This window comes from Fusarium oxysporum, chromosome III (assembly GCF_013085055.1).
Source record: "Fusarium oxysporum Fo47 chromosome III, complete sequence".
NCBI lineage: Eukaryota > Fungi > Ascomycota > Sordariomycetes > Hypocreales > Nectriaceae > Fusarium > Fusarium oxysporum.
In genome coordinates, this window is record NC_072842.1 from 1,744,377 (window position 1) to 1,763,611 (window position 19,235).

At 48.7% G+C, this 19,235-nt stretch overlaps 4 protein-coding genes across 4 annotated transcripts; 3 read left to right on the top strand and 1 right to left on the bottom strand.

Annotated features, from left to right (window-relative positions):
• Positions 1-611: 611 nt before the first annotated feature.
• On the top strand, positions 612-2,972 carry FOBCDRAFT_289877 (uncharacterized protein; the record flags this gene model as incomplete). The annotated part of the gene is made up of 4 exons (XM_059611758.1): positions 612-834; positions 926-1,020; positions 1,063-1,607; positions 1,659-2,972. The coding sequence occupies 4 exons, from the start codon at positions 612-614 to the stop codon at positions 2,755-2,757; spliced, it is 1,962 nt and encodes a 653-aa protein (XP_059464416.1). The 3' UTR covers positions 2,758-2,972.
• Positions 2,973-9,925: 6,953 nt separating this feature from the next.
• On the top strand, positions 9,926-11,638 carry FOBCDRAFT_21272 (uncharacterized protein). Its single transcript, XM_059609345.1, has 3 exons — positions 9,926-10,605; positions 10,790-10,849; positions 10,939-11,638. The coding sequence occupies exons 1-3, from the start codon at positions 10,391-10,393 to the stop codon at positions 11,447-11,449; spliced, it is 786 nt and encodes a 261-aa protein (XP_059464417.1). The 5' UTR covers positions 9,926-10,390; the 3' UTR covers positions 11,450-11,638.
• Positions 11,639-13,021: 1,383 nt separating this feature from the next.
• Positions 13,022-13,560, top strand: FOBCDRAFT_198465 (uncharacterized protein; the record flags this gene model as incomplete). Its single annotated transcript, XM_059608918.1, has 3 exons — positions 13,022-13,294; positions 13,459-13,487; positions 13,533-13,560. 3 exons carry the CDS (start codon positions 13,022-13,024, stop codon positions 13,558-13,560), a joined length of 330 nt encoding a protein of 109 aa, XP_059466937.1.
• A 717-nt stretch (positions 13,561-14,277) lies between these two features.
• Positions 14,278-18,689, bottom strand: FOBCDRAFT_21285 (uncharacterized protein). The gene is made up of 3 exons (XM_031175984.3): positions 15,319-18,689; positions 14,596-15,263; positions 14,278-14,543 (listed from the first exon to the last, which is right to left on the bottom strand). Exons 1-3 carry the CDS (start codon positions 18,562-18,564, stop codon positions 14,363-14,365), a joined length of 4,095 nt encoding a protein of 1,364 aa, XP_031047117.2. The 5' UTR covers positions 18,565-18,689; the 3' UTR covers positions 14,278-14,362.
• Between the last annotated feature and the right edge of the window lie 546 nt (positions 18,690-19,235).

Consider the following 19,235-nt stretch of genomic DNA (forward strand, 5'->3'; position numbering starts at 1 on the left):
CTATCGTTTTGACTTCTCCAGCTGCATCCAGCTCCTTGGTTCGTGCGAATCATGATCCGCGCTGGCTGTGCTAGCAACGCCCGCCCCTGCCACCAGCAGGTAACATCAGAGTTCCGTGCTCTGAATGGTGTCCGCGAACTTTCCTCCCGCATGGATACCCGCTACTTGGGCTGTCCTTGACGCTGTGGATGCGTTTGAGGCGTCGACCTGGAAAGTCTAGACCTCGCAAGGTCAGCCCCGGATATCGTCTCAGCCACCCTCATCTGCCGTTACGCTTATTTGGCAGTGGAAAGAAAAACACGAGATTGGTTTCGCTGCCCTGTACAGCCTTCACCAGCCCATGTATTTCTGGCCCCCGTGGATCCGGCCAGGCCCCTTGCTCATGATCAGCAAGTGTTGTCTGCCTTTGACTACTCGGAGCAGGCGAAACGAGACGAGACTTAGCAGTTAGCACTGGGGCTGCTGACTTTTCCTTCCTCTTCATCACCTCCGTGATTACTCTACTTTTTGACGACGATTGCCCAGGTCCCAATACCTCTTCGTTCCTCGCGGTTCGTGATCAGCCAACAGGCCGGGAGAGAGTGTGTAAATGTAGCATCAAGGCGGCAGCCATGATACGGATCTCAACCTCTCCAGCCAGCCAAATTCGCCGGGGCTTGGTTCTTCTATTCTTATTGTTCTCTTGCGTCAACCTCACAGTGCAACAACGAGATCCCATATCAAATTTCTGTCGAAGATGGGGTCATCAGAGTGCTGTGGTTGACGACAAACTTTACATTGGCGGAGGATTGGTTACATATGATGGTAGTTCTGGGACACCACAAAACTTCTCCAGTATGCGAACCCTACTCAATCTCTCACATTCGAGTAACGAGATTTCGTCCAAGTAATGTCGCCGGCCGCTTATTGACCAATACTCCTATAGACCCCTACTTTATCTACCATGATCTCAGCAAAGTAGCCAGTTCAGGCATGCCCCAACCATACGCGAACCTGAGCAAGAACTCGACGGTTCCCGATGTAAGTGGTGGTATCTTCTGGCCTGATACTATCAACAAGAAGATTTATCTCTTTGGCGGCGAATTCAATGGTGTGACCCCTTGGGACTTCGACCTTTATGCTTACGATATCATAAATGATGAGTGGGACAACATGGGAGTCTCTAGGACAGACGATGTTGTCGGGCTCAGTTATGGAGCTGGTTTGTCCATTCCGGATCGTGGAGAGGCCTACTACTATGGCGGATGGATGAACAATGCGACCGACGCGAACTGGGGTGACGCTCCCCAGATACCAACATCATACCTACTGCGATATGAGATGGATACAAACAATTGGTCCAACGACACTGGACCTGACGATATTGGCCGCGCCGAGGGTGTGATGGTTCATATCCCTGCCGGAGATGGTGGTATGCTTGTTTACTTTGGCGGAATCAGAGCCGCCAATGATGGTGGTTGGGAAGGTCAACCAATGGACCAGATTATTCTCTATGATGTTCTGAGCGGGAAAAGTTATTTCCAAAATGCAACGGGTGATGTTCCAGAATCACGTCGACGATTTTGCGCAGGCGCTACGTGGACCAAGGACCAGTCTTCTTACAATATGTGAGTGTATTATCATCAACTTAAGTGCCATCATATAATGACCATGCTCAGTTATTTATATGGGGGAGCTGGCGAGGAGCAGGGAAGTTCTGGATTTGATGACATTTATATCCTGACACTCCCTACCTTCACATGGATCAAGATGTATCCCGAAGGAAACGGAACTGGGGATTACCCTCATCACAGTTTTACCTGCAACGTTGTGAACGAGGCACAGATGTTGATTCATGGTGGTTTCTTCCCCCTGACAAATGACTGCGATGTTCCGGACCAATGGGGTTTACACGACATGTCCCTGGGGCGACAAAACAAGGACAAGTCGCCCTGGATGCTTTACGATCCCGAACTGACTAAATATGCTGTCCCCACTGACATTATTTCAGTTGTGGGAGGAAATCCTACTGGCGGAGCGACCAAGACAGCACCAGCCGATGGCTTCGACCACCAAGATCTGAAAGCCCTCATGACGCGGACGGCATCGGCAGGATCAAGGACTGCAACCCGAGATGTATCTGGCCCTACTGAGACTGGAGATCATGAAAGTGGAGCGACGTTATCAACTGGTGCGATTGCAGGTATCGCAGCCGGCGGAGCTGTAGCTCTTATTGCCGTGCTCGTGACTTGTTTTTGCCTCATCCGAAAGCATCGACGTCGGCGGGAACGTGTTGGATCACAACAGCCGATGACTCAATCCTACGACTACCATCATCCCCAACATCCATCTTTCGCCTCAAACCAACCTTCCCCTAGCCCTTGGAGTCCACAGTCATCGAATTTCACCCCTTCAAGCCCCGTGGGCTACACGGGCCCGCAACTTGCCCAGTCATATTCAGGACCTCCCGTAGAACTGCCATCTGGGCATCCCGAAGACTCATCTTACGTTTCACCACGTACAGAGTCAGCTTCGGCGGTTGAACCCAAATATGACGCAAATGGAAATCTATGGGTTCCCCAGGTGAGCATGATGCAGATCCCAGACCAAGGCCATTCCCCCGGAAGTCCTCCATACTACGACGGCACGATGGTTTCTAACTCATCGAAGAATGGGCCAGAGTATTTCCCACCCGGTACGCCGCAGGAACTTGCAGCAGAACGTCGCACTTCGTACGTACCTGGGCAACCAGTCCACCAGACGTATTATCATCCATGACTGGTGTTTCTTAAAGACAAAACAAAAGCCTCTCCTTTTGCCGAGGATATAGGCTGAATGTATTGAATTTTCTTAATGTCGGATTACGAAAGCAGGGGTTAGGAGTATTGGGAGGGAACGGCATAACCAAGCAAGCGGGATATTTGATGGTACACCAACTTCGGCACTCCAGGGTCATATTCATTCCCTCATAGGTCATAAATATAAGTAATTGTCTTCCTAAATAGTAACTTCTTTTCGCAAGAAATGAAGGCAGGATGAATCTATCATTAGTACATAGGTTTGTTCATTATGCAATTCGACCTCGGTGTCTTAGTTGTGACTCTGATGTGAATGTCTCGTTTTTGTGCTCACGATAAGGTAGCTTGAGGTACAATAACCAACCAACTACCAACCTGGTTCCAGTCCGTAACAACCTATGCGAAACGCGCACTCAATCACAGAGTTCGATTCGGTTTATGTCAGATCACTGAATATCGGCGGAAAGGGGCTATGGCATTGTTATCTAGTAACCCCATGTCTGTACAGTTTTATTCTGCCATCGAGCCATCGAGCCCTTAATGAGCAAGGCGGTCATGTCAAGATTGATGATGATCTTCCGTAAACCGTCTATCTTCACAGATTCGTGATACTTCATCGTCGGGATTCGGCATCTATGCTACCACAACAGAATCGTATAAGACTTGCCAACGGGTTGCTACATCAGACACGAAGTCACTTAGCTGAGAGAAAATAACATGAGAATTAGAGAGTAACAAGTGAGTCGTGGCGCGTTCACGTGAAACGAGAGGCTCTGTACAATCAGAAAGCCAATTATAATGGCTGCTTAACCTTCATTCACCGCTTCGTTAGCAGTCACAGCTGTCATGACTTCTCAAGGTCTCAGCCGATCCTGTCACATCATGGCAGATGGTGCAATTATGATCCACCCAGCGGTGGTAGTCTCCTTGACATTGGCAAGATTGGGTTCTCTACGGGCCTCGATCTATTTTATCATGGCTAGGTAGTGAGGATTGTCTCTCAATGTCTCAATCCTTGAATGGGAAAACCGGATGAGATCTTGAAGCTTCCGATTCGTGCTGCATTTGTCTCGAAAGGAGAGGCTATTGCAGTTTATTAGTTCACGTCTTGAACAAAGTCTATTCGAATAGAGAGGTTCATCTGACAAACCAGCAAACTGAATGCTGAGTAAAATCTCTTCACCTAACATGGATAGCAAGCCAAGTCGCGAGAGATCAGTCTGATGAAGACCATTATCTCTCTCTCAAGTCTCACTCATACTTCTAGTATTCCAGGTGTGGTATACAATCATAAGCCATCGCTTTTAGAACTAACACGATTCACCACCGACCAACCTCTCTGGTTGTGTAATATCATTACTCTCTGGCGCATGAAATGATACCATAGTCTAAACCCTTCTCTGTACAATGATGCTGTATTAGATTTTGTCTTCGGGCCGCCGAAGCTTTCAGCCCACGTACAGTGACCAAATGCAGGTTATGGTGTGACGTGACGTGATGAGACGAGCGTAATCCTAGGCTGTTGCAGCAAAGGGTTGATAGTGTCATACTGTACCGCCTCATAGATTTACATTAGCGAAGTACCGAATGCATTCGATAACATGGGGGCTCACGCTTCGGTCGTGCACCGAAGTGACGATAGACTGTGTGATCTACATTGAAGAATTGGACTAAGGGTACAAAGTCCCCTCGCGATAGCAGCCCGCCCATTCCCGTCATCGATAACGCAAGAGAAGGACTGGAGAACTATGCAAGGAGTCATATCTATTGGCTAGGTCTTTTGAGGTCCTACGGCGCGTGCTCAACTTTTGGTCCCTTGATCGCCAGCGTGGGGTAGTTTAGTGGGATGGCGTAGACACAAAGTTAGTTATCAGGCACGGTACGGTGCGGAGGATCAACAGTTAGGCTACCGCCCTAACAGCTTCACCCCCATCATGAATTTCACTTGTGAGGAGGGACAATGACAGTTGAGAAATAGGCAAGCACGAGGTCCCTACCCTTAACCAGAGGGGTCCAGCTACATGCGGTCGATGAGTAGGTAGTTACAGGCTCGTCATAAAAGTAGTGTATGGTGGTGGTTGCATGGGGACAATACCCTGTAATCCTGGAGACAGTTAAATCATTATCAATGAAAGGAGATAAGCTTGGTACGCTGCGACAACCAGGAGGTCTTGCTGTGTCTGGACTATCCATGTCAAATAGGTCTCTGTTGACTGGAAAAGTCATATAAACCTCAATACATTATCACTAACAACCATACCAGGATCACACGATAACAAAACCTCAAGACGGTCATCATGATGTGGTGGGCTGAGATTGACAAGATTTCCGCTGCACAACGCTGGCCTGGTCTCAAATATATTTGACTGATAGGGCGGTTGATTGTGTACGAAATATTATGAAATTCTCATGAATTATCGTGTCCACTTTGAACAAAATCTCGGATGACATCGATAAAAGCCGAGCCATAGTATGATGTCTGATGCTTGAACACTTACCCGATACCTGGACTTACATAGCATTACTTTTAGAGAGTACCGATGAGAGGCTATGTATGTCCGTTGGCTGAAGAAGGGTTGATTCCTTTTTCACGACTAACCTATCCGTACTGGACCATTTTGTTTGCGCCGAAGCTATCCGACCGAGCTTGAACTTGAACCAGCGTGCGAGAACGACTGGCCCGTGTGTCCAAATGATGCGATCAAACCGTGACTGGGATCATGGGTCTTTGATAAACCGCTCTGGATTGGGCGGCAATGAACCTGTCACAGTGACGCAGCAGCTTGGTTCGAGAACACCGTAAAGAGAAGGACGCAGAAGAGGAAGAAAAGAAATCATCCATCTCCTTGCTTCGTGGTGTATCCATTGGCTCTAATACAGCTGCGAAGGAGCTGCAAATAATAAAGCGACTCCGCAAGACCGAAGCGTCGTGGGCTGTTGGTGAGCCTCAAGTGGAGTCTCTTGACCTTGAAGGTGAAAAAAAAGACGGGACGCAAGGGAAGCAAAAAATGCCAACCGAGAGATACCTTGACTGCCTCGCAGGTGAGAAGTACCAAACGAGCTAATTGGCTTGTCATGGTACGCTTGAACCCGAATGAACATCAAATACGACCCTGACGGACCATGGAAGGTTCCATATTCTGAGAACTATGTTCTCATCGTTATCAGTGGCAGCTGTGAATGTCTTGTTTTGTCTGCAGCATCCATTGAACATCCAAACTGTGACCAGATTTGACTATTACAATCAGGGTTCATAGAGATTTGGCACTGATGGGCCTCATTTTGACAGGACTGTTGCATCTAACTCCCCTTATCATGCCATTGCAGTCACAAGCCCCGGATTAGCGGGAGTTATCAAGAGGAGCCGGCCAACGGAATCAGTTCCTAGGCCAAGACGAAACGCACGATGTGAGGTCAATGGAGCCCGGACATGCTGGCATTGAAGTTCCCCACATCCCACGCGGCTTCTCAAGCCTAGGTGCCTCTCTGGTTGCCGTCGACAGCGGTCAAGGTGCAGTGTAACAGAGAGCCCTTTACGCATCGAAATGCTCGATGAATCCAATGCAACGAAGCAGTAGCTTCGGGGCCGAGTCCAATGGAGCGAACTGTCAACGTGCGCAACTCATATGAATTTAGTTTGATATAGGTCCACAAACTGACTCAGCTGAGTATCTCAACCCCCAGATAGAGCCTCTAGTTGCGGCGTCGATGGACCGGACCCCACAGACTAATTCCTCCATACCGGGGAAACAGCTTGATACGATAAGGCACTTTGCCAAACTGGTGAACCGTTCAATCAGAGAGCGGGTCAGGGCAGCACTGCTAATGACCCTCGATCAGCCGATAGCGGATGGTCAAGAGGCGGAGGCAATGACAAGAGTCAAGACCCTTGCGAGAGACCATGAAGAGGGGAAGCTGGTGAATTGTAACTTCAGCGCCTATCCATCACGACGGGGCTCCGGCCTCCGGGCTCGGTCGTTGCAGGCGATGTTTCGGGAATGCAGCATAGCATAACACTGTTGCCTCATCGACTTGGTGTTACCTATATGCGCTTGTTTCAATGCGTGATAACGCAGCGCATAATAGAACGAATCGAGAAAATCGACACAGGCTTCGTGGACTTTAGGTAGGTCCTCCTACAAGCTGAGTGAGTGTTTGGATAGTGGAGTCCTTGGCTACCTTTAGTTAGACATGACAGAAGCTTGGGGCGGTGGACTAGTGCGAATCTAACGATGGTGCTACTATCCAGTAATACCGTCAGGCACCTTGAAGGCTCTGGGTAGATTCGACCACATGGGTTGGAATACTCATCATGGCAGCCATGGGCATAATGAACTACGTAATCTCCACTGTTGTGTGTCAAATCTTCACCAGGTTAGCATGTGAGGACCACTGTAGATCGATGACTGCCACACAACCATGCATGTTTCCCCTTGGAAGCACCACATGGTTTGTTTGATAGGCAGTCTTATCAATACTTTTTGCTTCTTTCTCGGGGACTTTTTTCCCACGCGTGTACCACCCATTGGATGTTAAGGGATGCACATCATCAGGGCAGCTAGAACTTGAGCCCCTCCTTGGCTTAGCGGCCTTCTTCCCGCACATACAAGATGTGCCGGCCCGCGAAGCTTTCGGGAGAATCACTTAGGAAGAACGTCACTTAGGGTGGGCACCAGAAAACCGGATTAGCGGTATGTCAGGAACAAGACTGACTTCTGTTGCGTAATTGATGGAGCGTTGCGATACAATTGCTCCAGAGTCCGACAACACACATATCGAGACAGCGAAACGTGCCTCATACGGTGGACAAGACAAGCTAATAAGTTCCATAGCTTGGGGCCTATTGTGGGCTTTGTGGCTGGTGCCTGAAGCTGCAGTACCTACCTGGAAGGTCAGTAGGTAGGGGTCAAGCAATGACTTCTTGGTGCCTACCATCCTGGGCGAGTTTCCTCAGTTCGACTCGCTCAGGCAAGAAAACCTACTTACCTCAGGTGAATTCAATCCAGACTTAGTCACCTTGGACTAATTTATCTTGACACCTTGCCAATAAGGTGAGGTCTGTATCGTTACCAATTGTGCCATAGCATGGTGTGCCATCGTCACCTGCCCCCCATCCTGGCAGCCGAGACTCGATGGCAACCAAAGCGGCTATGAATTGCTCTCAACTTTCCGCAAGCAACCCCACTTTTTCTTTTCTTGAACCCTTGAAAAAAGACCCTTTGGAAGGATGCCAATGGAAGATAACGAGTAAAGGTACCTAACTACCTACTAACGCAGAGGCCCCCGCTCTCTTAAAGATACCTCCTAGCTGCTAACATGTCGCTTAGTACCCACACCAGCCGGCTTCACTCTCACCCAGAAGTGTTTGGACAGATAGATGCGTGCCTGGCATTCGCCCACCCGTGATGCAACATAGCGTCGATTGGGACAAGCAGAGGGGAGATGCATGATCTGTATAGGCTGTTATTCCCCTTCACAACACTCAGCGCTTAGCATGATAAACCGCAGGTAAGGCCTCCAAGCCGCCCCTCATTGAGGTGCGGCATGGCTTTCTGTAGGTGATGACGAGATATGGCTGATTGATTTTGTCAAGGCAAGGTTATCATGTGCCGTGCTTGCGCTAGATGCGCTACGATGACCTATTCTGTTGCTTTATTGCCAATGCACATTGACATGTCCCTGGTTCGCACCTGATAATGCAACCCTATTGCCGTTCCCCCATCAGATGGCCAGAAAGAGTTCTTGCTGGTGGTTGTTTATCTAACTCATCTAACTACCTAAGGTAAGCAAAGTGACCGCATACAAGAGAGCCCTCTTCCCCAGAGATAGCTGAGCTGGTCCGTGGTGACCCAAACATCCTTTGTTGAATCTGAGCCTTCCACTGTTATCCATAATCTCACCAACTTACCTGTGCGAGGGCTGGTCAGCATCCATCATTCAATCTACAGACAATACTAAGCGTTCATTCCCTTCTCCCTCATTACTCGTTGTTTCCGGGCACACTATCACGTTTGCTGAGAGTGTGACGACGTCTGCGGACATCATATCAGTCAGCCTGAGACAGACTGCACATCCTCCAACCTTTTTTACTGAATACTCACGCACTGCCTCTGTCTCGCGACTTACGCATACGTCTCCATACCTGGGGATTACTTAGTAGCCCTCGATTCCCCTGGAAAAAAATACACACTCGCGAGGGCTTGGAGTCGCCCACTTCATAGAATCTCATATTTACAGGTACTGCGCCTGTTGTTGGGAACTGCCTTTTCTCAGTGTCGGCCAGTCCTTGTTCTTGTCAGAGGGAGTCAGCGTACGGGGTACCCTGAGAGCATCCTCTATATCGTACCTTATCCCACCTGTCGCGCAATCCGATAGTCGCAGCTTTCAGGGTCGATTGCGGCGGGTTATTGGCTGACTTATTGCGGGCGTTGCATCTCCGCTTTCGGCTCCTCGCTCACTCATACATTCAATCAATCACGACAACCAAGGCCCAAGTCATCAGGTGTCTCCAACTCTGTCCCTTATTTATTAAGCATTGTGTGCCCCGACCTCGCCCACCTGAAAGAAACCAACGCCCCGTCTGTTCCATCGAGACAATAAGCTGTCTCTCGGACTCATTTAGCCAGTATACCCACCTTGTCACTCTGTGCCTTCGAGCTCCCCAACGGACAAGTCAGCTATAAACGCTAATAAAGCGGCTCTTCCTTAAACTGCCCATCAACTACTGGCTATTAATTCGGCTAAAATTGGCTTACACGACACTTATACGCCTGGTTCCTCTTGTTGGGCTTCACGAATCGACATTCGATTTATACATACCGCCTTCTTCAGTGACCGAACAAATTACAGCACGGTATCTACTCCACGCGGCGGATCTTTCGTCAACATTCCGGTTCCTGTGCGGTAACCCATTATCGAGTCAAACTCTCATCAGTGGATTTTCACCAGGAGGAAATTTTCTTCTCATCGAGATCTAAATTGCCCAGACTTTCCCAACTTGATCTTGAGTAGAAAAGAAAACTGATATCGATCCATTCATCTTTCACCTACACCGGATATTTTTGTCCATTAGGAAGATCTGCCCTACTTTTGAGTCAGTTAGTCTCAGTTTGTTCAACCATTGTTCGTCTCCATCTACAACACTCGGGGAATTTATCGCCCTGTCGTCCTTGCACATGCCCATGCGCGTTTTCGACCACAATTTGCCACTTTGTTGCACCCTGCTATCACACAATTCTGGAATTTCTCCAGACGCGGTCAAGCTCGAGGAAAAAATTTGCAACCGTTTCCCTTTTTCTACCCCTTGTTAATCGAATCAAGGAGTAAGGTTAAGGGGATCTTTGGAGCCTAGTGCCTCGATAAGACCCCCCGCAGTCGAACCACACTGAAAGGGCGTTTCTCAACCTGACCGCAGCAGCCCCAACTGCCCTAAATATCTATACTCTCCACTGATTTACAGTGGTACCAAGTACATACGGTGAAGGCTGTACTGGTGCTGTACTCATATCATATCACCTGGCCCCCCTTCTCTCAGGATCTTTTGAGGACTGTTTTTTTCTTAATCAACTTCTCCATCCTCATCCCTTCATATTTTGTTTGTTCAATTATACACGATGCATCACAGTCGGAAGAAGTCGGGCCATGGTCTGCCCAATTCCTCTGCGACCGACGTGCGAAAAGTAGTTACCGCGACCGATCCTGCGAAGTACAAGAGGCCCGTCATGACACGAAGGCACACACCACAAAAACTCGGTCGCAGTCAGCGCGAACGTGAACGGGAATGGACAGAGTCTTGGGAAGATGAAAGGGAGAGCTTTCCACAATTTTGGTAGGTCTCACGTTACCCCATGGTGTTTCTCGATGCTTTCCATGAGTATCATGAGGCTTCTTTGCTTCTAGCCCACTGGCAGTGCTGTCATGTCCAGAAATCATACAACAAAACTACCGTTTTAGCCATGGCGCCTCATCAATTCCTATGGATGAAGTAAGAGTTTTGCTGACATTGTTGTTAGTATGACGTGCGAAAAGCAATTCATCCCTCATGACGACATGTTTCTTTACTGCTCCGACAAGTAAGTTCTAATTCCATTAGTGGTGGACCTTGTCCTGCCTGCCTACTTGAACCATAGTGGTCCAGGATGATGCTAATAATACACTGCAGCTGCCGCAGAGTTGATCAGACCGCATCGTCACAGCCGAGCTCCTCGGTCCGTCATTACGCGTCCTCAAACTATCCATTCCATTCTGCGGGAAACCCGGAGCCCAAAGACATCATCCCTCGAGCATCTCCTTCACGGCCCAGCTCCATGATTTTGAGTTCTCCACCAGCCACTCCGGGAACCGGAGCACCGAATTTCCAACATACTTCAGCCATTTCGGCTCTCCGTTCCCTCAATGTCCGGCCTCCGAGCCCTCCGTCGCCTACAGGCAGCTCCAGCAACCTGTGGCCCTTTAGCCGCAGTGCAGCAACCAGCCCATATAGCTCGTACAGCCGGCCTTCTGCCCCATATCTGTCATCGACTTATGACGGAGGTTACTACGGCGCTGGAGGTAGTGGATACAATTACGAGGCAACATCAGGCGGCATGGATCGGCCACTCCCTTCTCGCCATCCCAGCACCTACTCTCGGCCCAGAAGCATCGAGCTTGTGACACCCATGGTCAGTAGATGATGGGTGCGCTCAGCTCTCTAGCCATGAGCGCCTACTGCCCTACGAGTCTGTACAAACATCAGTACATTTGTGGAACTCGAGAACAGCTTGGAAGGGCTGGTGGCACAAGCGAAGCTAAATGGCGAGTGTTCTGCTGGACGAGCGGTGTCTCACCTCCCGGCCGGGTCTTCGGTCATGAACCCCGGCGAGATTGGCCTGCCCAAACAGGACCGCAAAAATTCTAGCTTTGCGGGGTTTGCATCAAGCTCACAGGGGTTATTCAGCGCCCTTGCAACAGGGGCTGAAAGTTGAGCAAGCTGGACGTTCAGAAAACAAGTTCCTGGCCCTCATTTCGTACTCGGTATCGAATAGAGTACAGTACGCAGTACATGGGTCGGTATGTTTTTGTTGTCCAGATTTATTGTTTCCTTTGTCACATTGCATATTCGGGGACGGTGCCTACCGACCGTCTTCCTGGCGCTCAAAAGTTTCTCTCTTTCGCATCTACAGCATTTATCAATCTCAGAATGGGACGGAGTTTACCATGTTAGTTTTCCATTTTTATATCCTCCATATAATTTTTGCTATTAGACCCTCTATGGGGCTGTTGGTTATTTAACACACTTGGCAAGCCCTTGCCTCATCGATCTGTTCTGGACACACTTCTCTGCAGACAGATAGCTTGTCAGCCCCAATTTGAAACAGAGCATGGGTTAACGCCCAGAGCTTTCTGCGACAAGTTAGGTGTAAGACAATGGCTGCTTGGGCTAGGCTGGGCTTGTTGCGTTTCTTCTTCTTATCTGTATATTGATTTCCATTACCATGAGGGTGAGTTCACGCTCTGGCACGGCGAGGCAAAGCAAAGCAAGGCACGAGACGACATCATCACACGGCATCGCGACGAAATTATTGGCATGAGCAATGGCATTTGGCGAGCGGGTACCCGGGCAATTGTAATAATTTAAACTTTTTCTCTTTTTGGCAAGCTTTCTTGTGGTAACAAGTTGGACTCAGCGAGGGATGCTTGAGCATTACCATACAGGCATGTATAAAACCATATCATATTCATATCTATCTATAGGTAGTCAGCAATGGAGGGTCAACAGTGGTGAGGTCTATTTTCTTCTTCTTTTGGCATATATATACACATACATCTAACATAGAACAACGAATAAATATAGTGACTCAATGAGGCACCGTTGCTTCACTCATTGTTTCCTTGTTGCTCCATGACCTTGACCTTGACATTTTCTGTAACTAGATTAGCCTTGGCGACCCCTCAAACCGTGAAAGGTCTCCTCCAGTTTCCCCTGTCTTTCTCCACGCTTTGATCCCCCGGATTTTCATTCTCCACCCCACGCCATGTCAACACTAATGCCAGTGCAATCAGCCGGCCCCGGCCCCGACGATGGAATTTGTCGAGGTTCTGCGTAACAGTTCTTGTGATGTATGGCGCGGGCACGGGCGCAGAAGGGGCGTCATGCGCACCAGAACGCGAGGTCTCGCTGGAACATTCGCCGAACTGATCGTTGCCAGGCTTGGGAGTCCAGCAGATTGAGGAGAGCTGAAGGCGTGAAAGCGAGACGGATCACAATGCGTAATCGCGGAATGATACGAGATCTCGCCGAAAGTATCCAGAGCATCTTTTGTCTATACAACCAACTGAACGCCTCGGTGACGCTCATCTCCCCATGGTATCCTTATGATGCCAGCATCTTCCCCGTGGCTTATTCCAAGTTTCATCTACTGCAGTCTGGTACATCAAGTCACTTCCGACTTCTTGATCCTCATTGGCCTCAATCGCTCAAACTAGTCGATCACTCTACCGTCCCTATGGTAAACTTTTTGACAACGCATCAAGGCCAGGTACGTAACATCTCATTTGCAGATCATTGTCAAAGCACAGCCGTGTCTCAGATCCTATTGCATTCTTTGTGATATGGCCTGCATCTGCCACCTGTTCAAGGTTCACTCTTGCAGCGGCTTCTTCGCGTCACACTTGGATGTGACTTGACTACTATGTTCCATAGGTAACTCCAGCTTGCCGAGTGTGGATTATGTACATCTTTGTATTAGAAAAGGCGAACAATAAATGTTGATATAGACCCTCTGTGGATCAAGGGGTCTGGTAATCATTGCTGATTAAATAGGGACGCCTGGTCATATGCTACTCTGGATGCAGCTACAATAGATGCCGATGTGCCATGATCTCAGACACATGATTCCGTAGATGACATATTCGTTCATATGTGCTGTGAAATGAATGGTACATGTGTGGAGTGCTCGTTACAAAATACAGTTTGACCCTACATGTTAAGAATGTTAGTTTCACAAAGTCGGTGTGATGGGACCCGAAGTAAAGGTCAGAGAAATATTTTAGTTGTTTAACAATGTTCACAGTTGAAAGATGGCGTGGCTGGTTACAGTAATGGTATGGGACCAAAACATGATATTCTCTAGTCTCCACGAAACAGGTAGCAAATGTAAGCAGCTACCTATGCAGCCTATCCATGAGGTTTTGAAAATCGAGAACTCCGGCAAACTAAAATATCGGCAATAAATAGTATCTCTCATGTCTAACGCATGATTTAACATGCTGGTCTCGTTTCGTATAGCCTACCTCCGTAGATCCCCTGTCATATCCTCGTTCTCGCTTGTTCTAAGAAAGGTGTCCAGGCACCTCTCCAAGATGTCCAAGAGCATATATGCATCATGCGAATTTCAATTCATCGAGCCAACGACGCGCAGCTCTCAGCATCGATAATTGGATAGTATAGAAAAAGGTGATTGAGCAGAACGACCACCCGGTGTTTTGAAATAAATGGCAATCCAACTCCTGAGTAAACCCCCCAATATTTTGTATTCGTCACGCGAACCACACAGGCATTCTCAAAAGACCTGCGCACGATCCATCTCCCCTTCTGCCCCTGCCGGTTACCTGCCCGCTGGCCTTGAACTGGCCATCTCACCATATCGTCCACGATGCTTCGTGGTATCGTATGCTTGGAGCACACGTGTTTGACTCTCGTCTGCTTGCGAGAAGGCATATCCGCGTTGTTTACGCATACGTTGCACTTGCCGCACTTTCCGAATTGCTTTCTGAAACTGCTCCATTCTGAGGTACGTTAGTCTCGATAGTTCCATGGTGTGGCGAGGAATCAACTAACCTGGGCCGATAGTCCTGAATATTGTACTTCTGGATTTCCTGGATGTGATGGTATGTCTGTGGTCGGTACATACGCTTCGCATACTTCCAGACAAAGTCACGCAAGAGGCACATAATGGCGAGGCAGACCGTTTGGAGCCAAAACACGGGGCTTTCGTAGATCCTTGGTATGGTACCGAAGTACTCCATGGACACGCCTGCCATAGGCGCTACGATACCATAGACGGCAGTAAGCACGTACCAAATGGCCATGCTTCCAGGTATGGCGAGGACATGGTACTTGGTCCAGTTGTTGGTGACTAGAGCAGCCTTACCTAGGACGGTGAGGAGAGTGGCACCGTAGAGCGCCGTACCCCACACCCAATGACCAGCAATCTTGCCATCTCCTTGGATAAGGTCACCATACCAGAAGAGCTGCGCCCAAATGTACAGCACAATAGAATGGTAGATAGCGTTGCCTATCCACTGTGTGAAAACTTTGAATCGAAAGAAGTAGTTCTGCTGGCCCATCATGTAAAGCTGGGGGTATCGATCCAGCAGGCGAGCCGAGATGAACTGATCCAGAATACCGAGCGCTAGAGGGGGTAGAACGGTGTAAAAAACGTTGTAGAAGGATAGTGTCCATGACTCGTAGATAACCTGACCGGAAAATACGTTTTGGAATGTGTACTGCCAACAGTATTAGCCATGGTTACACACACTCATGGTTTCGTGTCATACTTACCCAAAATTGTGTCATATATAATGCGATGTTCTTATAGAATGAGAACAAAATCGTCTTCGTGACACGCTGATAACTCCATGCGCCATGAACCAACAATAACTTTCGGAGAAAGCGGAATTGAGCGATAGCAACATCCGCACTTCGGGCGGCCTGAAGACCTTCTTCACCACTGATACCAATGCCAATATGTGCAGCTTGAATCATGGAGACGTCATTTGCTCCATCGCCAATAGCGAGAAGAATGGACTCCTTTTGATACTTCTTGACCAGCTTTACAACAAGGGCCTTTTGAAGAGGAGATACGCGGCAGCAAATGACAGCCTTGCACATAATGGCTAAGTCAAGGAACAGTTTTTCCAAATCCTTTTCGAGAGCGAATGTCAAAGACTTTCCATCAATGATCAAAGCTAATGTTTCTGTTTCGATTGTGCCATCTCCCTGCGTCCTGATGGCATCCATCTTCTTCTGAATGTTGTCGCGTGTAGCAGCAGCCGTTTCCTCGTTAACGATCAGAAGCATCATATCTTCGCTGAGGAGCTTGCAACTCATCCCGATGTTAATGGCGGTTTCTTGACGATCTCCAGTCAAAACCCAAACTTTAATATTGGCCTGTTGTAAAGTGTGAATTGTCTCTGGAACGCCATCCTGAAGGCGATCCTCGATGGCAGTTGCGCCAAGTAAAAAGAAGTCCTTCTCGATAATTTCCGAAGCCTTGTCCACTTCCTCAGCGCGGTTGCCGCCAACGGTCATCTGGGCAGTATCGTAAATCTTGTACCATTCCTGAAACTCATTCTCTGGGATTTCTCGCATAGCCAAACATAGCGTTCGCAGACCTTCAGAGGCGTACTCTTCAAGATGTCGGAGTGTAACTTCGACATGCGGATTCTGATCATTGAGTCGTTCGAGAATGACGGTGTCGGCACCCTTACAATAGCATCGAATCTTTCCATCAGGGCATCGGTAAATAGTTGACATTCGCTTTCGAGTCGAGTTAAATTCGCAAACAGCAAGAAGTTCATATTCAAGTTCGCGGCCATTAGCATCGATGATGACCGACTTTGGCTTTCGAGCAGTGAACTTGAACCCGAGATCCAGGGCACCAGCGACCAAAGCGCCTTCATCAGGAGAAGCAGCTTGGTACTTGATACCTCCTTTCTCATCCATTTCCGGAATGACAGTATGGCAAGTTGCGAGCAGTGACAAGAAGTGATCGATGGCAGGGGCAGTCTCGTGTCCGTTGGCGAGGTTAGCCTTGAGCGCCTTGTAATCGAAAAGACCGACTTCAACGCCGTCAACCATAGTTGGGCGACGATCCTCTGGCACATCTTCTGAGTATTGAATTCCGGCAATCGAACATTGCTTGAACTCCATCTGATTACAGGTGAGGGTTCCAGTCTTGTCTGAGAATACGTATTCAACCATGCCAAGTTCTTCGACCAAGCTTGACGTTCGGCAGGTAGCAGGTGTATCGTTCTTATCGTAGTACATGTCGAGATCATCGTTGATCAGGATTCCATGCCAATATTTCACCAACTCCACGGTGACGAAGAGAGAAATGGGAACCAGTGCCGAAAACAAAACCCAGTATGTGACCATGTCCTTGAGGAATGTTTGAGTGATTTGACCAGCAGTGTTGGTGGGATCCAGGAAGAGATAGGAGAGAGCATCGCCTTCGACCTTCCGCTGGATCAAATCTCCAACGGTACACACGATACTCAGAACCAGTAAGATACCTACCAATAAGAGGACAAGCATGTTGAGTTTCCTCTCAACCTTGGTACGCTTAATAGGAGCAGCAGTAGCATTTCGCATGAGTTTCGTTTCGTGGCCAGTAAACACTACAACACCGTGAACCCAAGGCGTGTTTCGCAAAGTAGCACCTCTGAGAAGGAGTTGCTCTGGATTGAGAGCAAATTCCTTTTCTCCGCCTCCAGTCTGCATTGTCAATGTTGCCTCATATGTGTAAAGACTACTATTGGGCTGTTCCGACTTGATACGTCCTCCCAGCCTGCTAAGCTCATTGGGTGAAACCATTGAGGAAGTTTCTGGCAGCCCTTGTTTGATCTTGAGGTTTGTTTCACCATCAAGGTTTGCTGTTTCGATATAACAGAGACCTTCGGGCTCAGAACTAGCCAAAAGAACTAAATCAGAAGGGAAAGGTTCTTCCGATTCCACTCGTATTATGTCCCCGACGGCCACATTGATCCACTTCGTTTCCTGGAAAGTTGAACCTCGTAGGACCCGCGCTTTAGAAGTATTGAGAGCATTATCGGCTTGCTTTCTGCGGTAGTCCTCGACCAATTCCTTGACGGCAGATATAATAAGCACCACTATGAGGGGTGCAATAGTTGTGTAGGGGTTCGTTGGTGACAGATTGGGGATCTGCTGAAGCGCGGCAGTAAACAAGAAGAAGATGTTGGCAAACTTTGAGAATTGCTCGTACAGAAATTTCGGTAGAAAGGTTGCGACGTTGTATTTCGCAGTCGAGATATGGTTATCAACATACTTGTTGGCGGCATTGGCTGGCGGATTATTAAGGTATATGAGTCGAGGACCAAGGGTTGACGGATCCGGCTTCGATCGGCCAAATCCAAACTTGAAGTTACCCATATCAAACCTGCCCTTTTGAGCCTGCTGCGGTGGCTGATGAGAGTTCCCTCCAACGGAATCTCCTCGTTCATGGCCGGGTTCTGTCAGAGGCAGATCCATCTCTGAATATCCTTGACCGAGGCCTAACCTATTCTTGACTTTACCAAGAAAACCTCCACCAAGGCCCAAGACGCTGTTTCGATTCCGCGCGTTGTTCCTACCAAGGCCCGGGGTAGTCTCGTCAACTCTTGCCCCTCCATCTTGATGATAGTACGAGTCGCCATCGACGGGATAATCATCGAAATCATCAGCGTAGCGTTGGTAATTGCCGAGTTCGGAAGTTTGGCTATACTGTCTCGTAAGGTAGGGATTCGAACCTGGACCAGATCTGGGCGGTACACCTAACCCGCCGGCAGGTTGTGCGGTCGAAGCATGGTTCGCGTCTCGAGCACCGACGAAGTCGTCATAGGACACAGAGGTACGTCCTGGTGGGGGGTCTTGATTCTGTTCGTGAAAGCGCATCAGGTCGTCATCGTTGAGATTGGAGCGCTGTCCGCCACTGTAAACAGGTTGGTCATTGTCAAGGTCGAGTAACAGATCGTCGCGATTATTCGAGTGTCCCGTATCGAAACCTCCTCCAGGCGGTCGCCCAGCCATGGCGGCGGACAGTTGAAGGCTAGACTATCGACTGGCAAAGGCGGCTACCAGCATGCGGATTTTATGAAATGACGTTGCGCGATGAACGGTTCGATCGAGCAAGTAAAACTCAATTATTTGATGTCGATACGATGCGATGAGGTCGAGCGATGTGGGAGGGTGCCAAGCGACAAGCTGACAGCCAAGGCAATGGCAGATGTAGACGGTGTCGTGTCGTCAACTCGTTAACTCTAATCAAATGGGCAAGTTGTCAGGTAAAGTAATCACTGTAAGCTTGCCCCGTCCTCCGTAGGATGAGTGTCTGTGAATCCAATCCTTCTATGGCTGGGATTCGGTTGAGTGCCGTGGTGACCGGATTGCACATGCACAGCCTCCTTTTACCATGCGCAAGCTTTCTATTAGACGACTCGATTGGAGACCGTGCGGCGGGACGTTGGACGAGGCTCAAAAGACTGGGCTGTGGCCAGCTTTCAGTCTTTGATTGGCCAAATCGACTCCTGTCAGAGAGGCCTTTAAAGTGTATGGTTTAGGGACTCTGCCTAGCTGAAGCAGATGCGGCGAGTCAATAAAAGCCAATGGATCTTCCCTGTTTTGTTTTTAAAGGTATGTAGTAATTAGGAAAGGTATTAGGTTGAGATCAGGGGACAAGAAGGATTTTGAAATACGACAAA